Here is a 10,939-nt window from a genome sequence, read left to right on the forward strand (position 1 = left end):
ATGGATCTTATGAAGGTAAAACATGAGTTTTTAAGACTAGATTCTTCCACTTTACAAAGTGGCTCTCAAATAAGATTTTAGGAATATGTTTGGTTAGGACAACAAGCCTTGTGTGATCAATACCTAGTTCTTTATAATATTGTTTACAGGAAGAATGTAACAGTAACAGAGGTGCTAAGTTATGTTCCGCTAAATGTTTTATTTAGAAGGGCACTAGTGGACAATAAATTAATAGCCTGCCACGAGCTTGTGGATACAATAGCATCTATATAGCTGAGTGACCAACATGACACATTTATATGGTCTTTACATTAGCATAGATGTTTCTCAGTTCATTCTATGTATAAGGCATTGGTCAATGATAGTGTCATTCCACAAAATCAATACTCATGGAAATTGCAGCCCCCTAAATATTAAAGTCTTCATATGGTCCCTTTATGTCAGCCTCTTAACATGGAATACTCAAAGTCCTAGAAGTGTATGTAGTACTTGTTCCATGATCAATACGTGGACAACAACATTGGCTATCTAAAACAACCACATAAGTTCAAGGCCTCACAACACAATTTTCTTTATTTATTAATATCATGTCGTGAGAAATACGATGATTCAAACGTCATACTAGGAAACATAGCAAATTGCAACAAAAATCAAATTAAAAGTAAATAAATAAATGAAGCAACGCATAGTAAAAGAAATGAAGGAGAAAGAAGAAAAAATTAATCACAATTAGACGAGTTTTAGTAAAAGAATCTGAAAGTAAAATGGAAAGGCTAAAAAAGGACATAGCATGCCCATGCTTCCTCCTTAGAGATAGCAACATGACGGGTTGGGTGTAGGATAAGTTAAGACCCGCCCGGCGTGAAACCCAAAATACAAAATCCCTTCCATCACCGATGACCCAGTCATGCCACTACCAGCGACTTGGCTATCCGTCGCACCACCACCTTCCATCATCGATGACCGAAAGTGACCTCGCCACCTGTCTATAGCTATCTCTCCATCCTGCCAATCCGCATCTAACCTCCGCACTGAGACTCCCTCACCCCAACCTTTCACTTACCCCTCAAAATCCTAAATGCCCCCCTAAAAAAAAGGAAAATTGGTTATGTGACACCGAAAGATCATAGTTTTAGAAATATACCATCGAACTGTCCTGATTCACTTTAGTACCGAGCAAAAGGCGGTTGACGTCGAAGCTAGAGCGCACGGTAATGACAGGCACCACAGAGCGCATCATCCGCAACTACGTCGGAAACAAGTCGGAGTGCGCCGCGCTTGCTGTGTTCTCTAGTCTCCCATGAACTACGACCCCCTTGCCATCCCGGTGCACCCGCGTCCTCTCTCTGAGCTAAACCCTATCATTCCCATGCTCTCCTCTATCTCAAAGGGGAAATCGAGAGGGAGCCACGTTGTATGCTGGTGGAGGGAGGGAGAAGAAAGGGGTAGCCGAAAATAGTCAAGACGAAGGAGGAAGAAATTGTGAAGAAGACGGCGGGATGGATATAAGACGTGATAGAATGGCATATTTCTAAATAACATGATCTTTTGGTGGTACTAAAATAAACTATGACAGTTCAGTGGTACATTTCTAAACCTAAGATTTTCAGTCACATAACCATTTTTTTTTTTAAAAAAAAAGACGTTGCCGCTCTTGTCAATGTCGCTGTTGTCCTCCTGGCGAGCGAGGTACTGAAGTAGACTTATTCTGAAATAAACAAATTGAGATATAAAAAAATGAAGAGGGCAGCGGACAAAAAAGGACGTACAAATCTGGTTAAAATTCCCAGAGGGCACACATAGACTCTGTATGCCTCAGGACCTCAGCCCTCGTTCGTCCTTGGCATTGTACAAAGCTACACGCATATGTATCCTCTCATCCTTCTCTGACCCTGCGTTGCATATGTACTTGCATTGCATAGTTGATTTCGTATGTATTATCCTAAGGCGCTTTTGGTTAGCTAGCTAGCAGCTTGAAATAAGAACAAGTGGAGGCTGAAGGTGGCGGAGGGCGGCGGCCCGTGGCTCCGGTCGACGAACGGCTTCCTCGAGGCGACGTGGGAGTTCGACCTTCGACCCTGACCTCGGCACGCCGGAGGAGCACCGGTTCGAGCGGAAGAATCCTGCCGATCTCCTCATGCCCATGCAGGTATCTAAGTGTTAACATGAAAACATGTTGCAAGTCGGGTGTTTGTTTTGGTTTCTATCTTCTTCTCCTTCTTTTGAGTTTCAAGCAGGATTTTATTCATGGCCAGAGTTTATGGATACATAAATGAAACCAGGTGGGTTCAGTAGCCAAACATGTCGACCGACACCTAGCGTACTAGCATGCTTAACTCACTTGTGAGTCCATTATTCAACCTTCTGCTTTCATGGCGAGTTTCTTTTTTTCTTTTTCTTTTTGAGAGGATCATGGCGAGCTTCTAAGGGTCAGAAGCTGCAGCAAACTCAAACAAACACGACCTTGACGTTCATTGTTTGTCAAAGAGAAAATTTTGTATTTACCATTATCGAAGATAAAATCATGCTCCGTGTGCCACTAATTTTTTTGGCTTTTCTTATTTACCCTCGTTTGTAATTTACATCTCTTCCTCACCACTACCGTCGGTTCCGTCAACACCCATCATCGTTTTTCTCCAGAGAAATGTATTTTTTTTTAATAACGATGATACATTATGTGAAAAAAAATTTATTAGTGACATGTGATAACAGACATTAGTGATGTTTATGTACTCGTCACTCTTATCATGTCACTAATAATATATCAATAGTGACTAATCATAACCGTGATCCGTCACTAATGTTCAATCATTATTAACGGGTTGTAACCGTAATCTGTCACTATTGACTGAACATTAGTGACGGGTTGTAATCTTGATCTGTCACTGATGATAGATGAATATTTTTCATATTTTTTTATATAAAGAAGTAAAAAGAATTATCCGAGCCATTCTAAATGCAAGCTCATCTCATATGCCTCATAAGTCACATTTTTTTCACATTTTTTTTCTATTTTGTGAACCATATCAATCGAACTCGCGATCTCCTCCTCACATATGTAGCCACCTTACCACCTCTGTTATCACATAGTTGTGATGAAAATTGGATATTTTATCCTTTTAACATTCTTTGCCAAAGGTCATTAGTAATGTGTCATAACCATGACTCGTTACTGATGACTAATTTTATCAAACTTCATCGAGAGTTATAATTTGATAGGTTATACAAAGTGAATTTGGTATAACAAGCATAACTTTTGCGTACGAATTCTGATTTCAATAGTTTTTTTTTGACTCTATGGACATCTACAGAAAAAGTTACATCCGTTTCTTACCTACTTTGTCAAGCTCATATAATTTTTCAAATCCAAAAATAGCTTGGAAGATTGAGTTCTCGCTCCCGGAAGATTCTGTACCGTTTTCAGAATACATGTTTGTGTCTATAGCCACCACACCTTACATCAAACTTGACTAGAAATATACAATGATTCCTATTCTAATGCTACTAAGGTGAGAAAAAATAAGAGAAACAATAAAAAAATTGTAAATATAGTTATTAGTGACGGATCAAGCTGTGACTCATCACTAATGACTAGGTCATCAGTAACAGGTCATCTTAAGTCAATCATTAGTGACAGTTTTTTCCAAGGAAAAAGTGTGTCTTTTCCCATACCACTTAACAACATCTTAAGGTCAAATTGACAGTGGTAGGGAAATGATGGAAATTAGAAGCGATTGCAAATGAGAAAAATTAATTTTTAATGGCACTCTTACATATAGGAAATTTTCTTTTTGCCAAATAGATGAAAACGGTATGGGAATATCTCGTCCCATCTCATAATTGTTTCACATTTTTTCTCAATCATTTTTTGTTTTTCCGGTTTTTACGTGAGAATGGGATGAAAACCGGACGGTGACTTCCATAAACAAGGTCGAAAATAATTGAAGCCTCAATCATAGTTGTAGCTCTTCTTTTGAAACTTAGAGATCATCCTTGTGGTTTTCCTCAATCATAGTTGTAGCCCTTCTTTTGAAACTTAGATATCATCCTTGTGGTTCTTCTCATGAGAAGAGCAAGCTCGGTGTCGAAGTCATCATCATCATCTTCATCATTATCATCATCTTCATCGCTTTCACTTGATGATGGAAGCTTCATCTTCTTCTTGTTGTTGTCAACCATTTTTGCTTTGAGAGCAAGGTTTTTCTTGGATGAAGACTCATGATCTCCAAACAAGAACATCTCATGAGCACATATCTTTCCCACGGCATCGGTGATGGTCATGTCATTGATGTCCCTTTCATGAAGAAGAGATATGACAATATTGTATTGTGGCTTGGGAAGCACCATCAAGATCCTACGAATAATGTCTCCATCGGACAACTGGGTGAGTTCAAGGGAATTGATTTTTTCCACAAGCATGTTCATACGAGTATACATGTCATTGCATAATTCATTTGAAAACATCTTGAATTGATTTAGAGCATTCATAAGCACATGATATCTTTCCTCACGAATTCTTCTAGACCCTTCATGAATTTCACAAAGAGCGACCCAAATGTCATGAGCGAATTCTTTGCTTCTAACTCTAGAGAAAACTTCTTCACTAATTCCCTCAAATATAGCATTCTTAGCCTTAGCATTCCACCTAACTTCTTGTTCGGTAAAAGGTTGATCAAACCCAACAGAGGTGGCTTGCCAACACTCGGGGGAAATAGCCTCAAGATAGCTCGCCATGCGAACTTTCCAATAGGCAAAGTTCTTTCCCTCGAACCTTGGCACGCTACTTCCGCTCCCCGGGGCCATTTCTCTAGGATTTTAAGCCTATCAAGAGCACGAGGCTCTGATACCAATTGAAAAGATCGAATGGTCCAAGAGGGGGGGTGAATTGGGCGCTAATTAAAACTTCTACCGCTTAAACAAATAAAACCTTAGCCTAGATAAAAGAGAATGGGATTACGTGATTTAAACTAGGACAAGACAACTAAATAAGCAAGATAACCAAGAGAGAGAATTTTAAAAAAGGACTCGTAATAGCAAAGATACTCAAAGTAAAATGCGGGAAAATAAATAGTTGGAGAAGAGAACATCGATTTTTTTCCAAGGTTTCGAGAAGTTGGCACTTCCCACTAGTCCTCGTTGGAGCATCCACCAAGGATGTAGCTCCCCCTTGAGTCACCAAGACTCAAGTGCTCCCTCTTGATTACCCCTTCTCCATCTCCGGATTGGTGGGCATCAAACCAAGTACATCATCTCTTCCCGGGGCTCCCACAAGTCCTCCAAGAGCTCACCGAGAAAACCTCCGATCACCAAGACCGTCTAGGTGTTACCAACCACAAAGACCAAGCCTAGACAACAGCTAGATGCACACTTGTTACTCTTCAAGCACTTAAAGAAGTCCCTAATCTTCAACTAAGAACTTATAATTGACACAAGTGCTCTCTCTTGCTTCTAAATGACACACCAAGTGTATGAGCTGCTATAGGGTCGCAAGAGATACTGAGAGGTCCAAATGGGTGGGTATTTATAGGCTAAGGATAAAGAATTAGCTGTTGCCTAACAATCCAGAATTTTTCTTAACGCCGGAAGTTTCGGTGTGAATAACTCACTTCACATCGGAATATCCAGTGATAATACCCCTGACAAAATAGCTGTTAACTGTTCCATTAGCCGTTAAAGCTCCGGCATATAATCAGGACTTACGCCGGATCATCCGGCGCATTGAAACGGGCCAGATGATAGTTTGCAACCTCTCTGTATAAATTCATCCGGTGATTACTCTATTCTACGCCGGTCCATCCGGCGCATTGAAACCGGTCAGATGATAGTTTGCAACCTCTCTGTATAAAATCATCCGGTGATTACTCTTTGCTACGCCGAACCATCCGGTGTGTAGACTCAATCCGAGACTTCACTGCGAATATTTCTCCAGTGATCTCACCACTCGAACGCCGGACTATCCGGCGTGGTCTTCAACAAATTTTCAAGTCAGAACTCTTAGAAATTTGCTCCGGTGAGATCACTCTTTATACAGAGGATCATCCGGTGAGTTGAATTTTCGCTGAATGTATCTATTTCAAAGCTGTCGGAGGATTAACTCCAGTCGCAGGGATCCCGAGAGACCCCTTTTTAGAGATTCGGCCGGGGGGATGATCCTGAATATGTTCGTCGGAGAAATAAATGGAAATGAATGCAAGTGCCGGTGGTGGTGGAGTGACCTAGTGCAAGAAGAAATAAATGCACCGGAATTTAGACAGGTTCGGGACGCACAGGGGCGTAACACCCTACTCCTGTATGGATACTATAAATGCCCCGAGAAAATCCCTCAAGGATGTTGCTGGTTACAAGAATATTGGTCTATCTCAGAGCCTAGGGCTCTAAGTTCTTCAGTCTGTCTCGTGCTGCTCACTTCTTAGATCTCAGATGTTCTCTGATCTCCGTTTTTCGGGTGTTCTTCTGGTCCGTTGCCTCTAAAATCTCTCTGCTTCTGTGCCGCCGGCTGCTTTAAGTACCCGCCGGCAGCAACGTGCCCCGAACGGGAGGGAGGGGGCACGAGTTCCGAGACACCATAAATGGAAAGGGCGTCATCATTTCCTCCGGGTGACGTGACCGGAGGTGGAAAATGTGTCGCACGCCCGGTCGCCCGTCACAATAAATGTCCTGGTAACGAGCGCCGTGGAGAGGGCCCATCGGACAGCCGCAGAGTGGCCCGGCGTGTCCGCCCTGTCTTGTTCCCCTGCCACAGCAGCGCGGCAGACGGAACGCCTCGGCCCTCACGACGTTATCCTGAGACGGGCCGGATGGCACGGGACAAGACCTGTGCAATTAATAACTCCACGCCTCTCTACCAGAACGTGGCAGGAACTGACACTGAGCGCGGCAGGAGCAATTAGAGGGGACAGGCCACGCATGCTCTTTAAATGCGGCCTCGGGCCTTTGACTGGCTGACACCTCATCGGTGGGTCCCTCGGGGGCCTTTCTGGGTCGTCGGGGTATCGAGTGCTCGGGGCACTGTTCGCCTCCCCGAGCACTCTCTCCCGGGAATACCCTTTCTTGTCCTCGGGGAACCGAGTGCTTGGGGGTACTGTTCACCTCCCCGAGCACTCTCTCCCGGGCACTCTTGTACGGATCCTCGGGGAACCGAGTGCTCGGGGACTGCTGAACGTAACCCCGAGCACTCTCTCCTGGAACTTCCTTCGGTGGATCCTCGGGATACTTGGGTGCCCAGGGGTCACCGCTAGCGACCCCGGGCTCGCTCCTCCTGGCACTTAGCTCTCCTGGTCGCCGGGGGACTAGGGTGCTCGGGATCGCCGTACATCTTTCCGAGCACGTTCTTCCCGGTACTTAGATTTCGTGGATCATCGGGGAACTGGGGTCTCAGGGGCCACCGACTGTGGCCCCGAGCGCCCTTTCCCGGGACTCGATCTGTCTCACCTTGCGGGAGAGACTCCGCGAGATGGCGCCATATGACGGATGGCCGGACTGGCCTCGGGATTCGGGGACCCCCGGTTCCTGATACACCGACAAAAGCCGTCTTGAGTTCTAACTTCTTGGATACTGAACCAAAAGCTTTTATGGCCAACCTAGCAATAGAAAGTCACAAGTGTGCATCGACTATGTCTAGACTCACCTAGGTCAAGCTACAACTCTTAACCCCTCTTTATAGTACGGTCAAAAGACTAAAAAGAAATAGAAACTATACTACTCTAAGTGTCCTTCATCTCCTTATGATACTTAGAACTAGAAGATCCTTATCCTTCATGTACCGGTCCTTTGATCGTCCATATAAGCTCTTTAACGGGTAAGAGTATCAAGACATCATTGTTAAATAAGTTTTTCTTTATCTTTTTTACTGTTCAAAGCACATACGTTAGTCACAATAATACAGTTGTCATTAATCACCGAAACTCTTACCTCTTATCTAGGGGCCTAGATGTTACAACGCTCCTCCTCCTCCTCTCTCCTCTTTCTCTCTCTGCAGCTTCGCTATCTGACTGTCTCTGTTTCGATTTGGTTGTTGTGTTGCGCCTGCGAGGGAGGTTTTGGTTTGTTGAGCGTCGAATTGGGCACCTCGATGAGAATTCAGTTGTTTGGAGAGGATTGTGTTGAGTTGGAGCCGAGCTAGTGTTATGCCGCTTGATCTCCACTTGTAAGACTCTTTGTCCGCAGGGGGGCTATGGTTGGGTTTGCTAGCCTGAATTGTTATGCTCTTATGCTTGGCGCTGGCTTGAGTAGATCCATTTTGCTTATATGATGCTGGTAGCTCGAAATCATCAAAATTGCTAGATTTTATTGCATGTGCCACTGAGATCTCAAACATCACACCATAGGGTGCATGAACACAAAATTTTCATAATTTTGTAAGCTGGACTTGGAGCTCCAAGCTACAAATACTGAAAGTAGAGTACATTATTTTAACAGTATGCCGGTATGTTCTATTAGTTTAATTAGCAATTTTTCAAACTCCAACCTACTGATTAGTTTGCCTATCACTTGCTCCTAAATCTGAGTCTCGCTATTACTGTTATTTTTATTTCAATATTTTAAGTTATGGATTTATGGTTTTGAGGTTTGGTCTTTTCGATTTTAATCATCAGTTTAATCTGATACCGACGTATTTTCGATCGAATTCGTTCTTTTTCATATAACCGACAATCCGTGTTCATCTTTCGTTCGGATTTTCCCCTTTTCATTTTCAAAAATGTGAAAATGGAAAACGGTTACCGATGCATGCCCTTGTCATCCTTTTTTGGGAGCCGCCAGATTTCCAAGCCGTGGTAACATTCTAGTCCAGTTAGAATTGGGCCCAATAGAGGCCTATGCCATCGAATCGAACGGAAAGAAAAAAAAAAGAAAGAAAAAAAAAAGCGCGAGGCCGCCCTCCTCCTCTCGCCTCTCCGCTCCCCAATCCTCCCCGCCTCCGGCCGTCCGCCGTCGCCGGAATCTGACCATCCACTGCCCCACTGCCGCACAGACTGCCTGCTCTTCCACCTACTTCCCTTGTCCCCCCGTTCCCACCCGCTCCTCACCTCAGGGGTCAGGGGAAGCCCTAGTTCACCACGCCACCGTTTTTCATCGCCGTGATGAAATCTGTTATGCCACCAGATTGGTTTCTTTTAATTCAAACCAACACTGCATACCTGTGTTGGGAGTGGAGATTTGATGAGCATCTTAGTCTTGGGAGGGAGGCAGCGTCCAATTCAGCCGGGCCAATGCAAAACTCAAAGCAACTGGAATCCATAGCACCCGGACCATTTCGATTTCGAATCTGCCTGTGGGTTCAAAACTGCCGATGGATTGGTCCCAATTTTGGTTTGAAACACATGCAATTTCCTTATGTTTAGAGTTTGGAATAATTTAATGTAGGTTATGAATGATCTTATGTCAAAAACTTTGCAAGGAGTTGATATCCTATCCTACGATTTGGTGGTGGTAAAAGAAAAAGGTGAATTTGAGTTGTTAGGGCATAATAAGTACATCATTGGGCAGTTAGTAATTTCTTATCGGTTCGTTTTTCAGCCATGTCACTGAATTAGATTTATGTGTTTTCCCTTTATTGAGTGAACAAGGTTAGCAGAATCTGATTTATATTTCCCTGACATGTCTTGTCCAAGTATTGTTTAGCTTTACTGTGAGTTAATTTACACCTTTATGGGTAATTATTTCAGCTACAATTTTGTAGCTCCATCGCTACAGCAACGCGAGGGGCTCTTGTTAGTATTATAATGTGGTCTGCATTTGAGTGTTCTCTGTAAAATCCCTGTGTAAACTCTTATGGATTCTCACTCTGAGCTGCATATAAAATGAGCTGCTTTACATACTTACAGTTCGCGAAGGCAAATCCTCTTAACCTGGACTTTCCAGCTATCAAGATGGACAAATGCGAAGATATTACAGAGGAAGCCGTATTGAGCTCTTTGAAAAGGGCAATCAGCTGCTTTTCTACCCTCCAGGCACGTGATGGACACTGGCTTGGAGATTACGGTGGCCCTATGTTCCTCATGCCAGGCTTGGTACTTCCTCTAACTCAATAGTGAAATTTTGAACTTGCTTGCGTGACTGTGATTTCTCTAACCTTACTCCGTATAATCTTGTCATGTGCTTAAGAGGAAATTATGCTACTTGTTTTTCTCGCCAGCTGTGTGTCTTGTTGGATGCCAGCACCTATTTATTAACTCACTAAAATAGGAACTGTGGCAGCCTGGCAGGCATCTCGTTTTTTTATTATATGACGATGATATGTTTTGCATTTCTTAGTCTATGAGAAAGTAATAATTGTATTTTACCCTTTAATCAGATTATAAAATTGTATGTGACTGGAGCACTGAGCACTGTTTTATCATCAGAACATCAAAAGGAGATCCGCCGGTATCTCTACAATCATCAGGCAAGGATTAGTTTCTAAATTTGACAATCCTACAATGGGCAAAAGCAATTTCATTTTTGTGAATGTAAGTGTAGAATGAAGACGGAGGCTGGGGGTTGCACACTGAGGGCCCAAGCACCATGTTTGGCTCAATCTTGACCTATGTTAGTTTGAGATTGCTTGGAGAGGGTCAATATGGTGAAGATGGAGCTATGGAGAAAGGTCGGAATTGGATTTTAGAGCATGGAGTAGCAACATTTACAACATCATGGGGGAAGTTTTGGTTCTCGGTAGGGAATTAACACTTCTTTTTCTGTTTGTACTTTATTAGTTGCTTCCAACTTATTCAATCTGGTTTCAGAGCCTAATGAATTCTTCTGATTCCTTGGTTCATTTAAGATCCTTGGTGTATTTGACTGGTCTGGTAATAACCCGGTGCCACCAGAAGTATGGCTGTTGCCATATTGCCTGCCATTTCACCCAGGTTCTGCTTTCTTCGTTGAGGCATTTCTGCGCCTATGCACATTTGCTATTCACACTGCATATATCTCCCAATTACAATCTGAAACACTATAA

General features: G+C 43.1%; 1 protein-coding gene across 1 annotated transcript; it reads left to right on the plus strand.

Moving 5' to 3' along the window:
• Positions 1–1,859: 1,859 nt before the first annotated feature.
• Positions 1,860–10,939, plus strand: LOC133923263 (cycloartenol synthase-like). Its single transcript, XM_062368669.1, has 5 exons — positions 1,860–2,149; positions 9,825–10,010; positions 10,295–10,384; positions 10,459–10,653; positions 10,763–10,939. The coding sequence occupies exons 1-5, from the start codon at positions 2,138–2,140 to the stop codon at positions 10,937–10,939; spliced, it is 660 nt and encodes a 219-aa protein (XP_062224653.1). The 5' UTR covers positions 1,860–2,137.

Source organism: Phragmites australis, chromosome 6 (genome assembly GCF_958298935.1).
Source record: "Phragmites australis chromosome 6, lpPhrAust1.1, whole genome shotgun sequence".
In the NCBI taxonomy this organism is placed as follows: Eukaryota; Viridiplantae; Streptophyta; class Magnoliopsida; order Poales; family Poaceae; genus Phragmites; species Phragmites australis.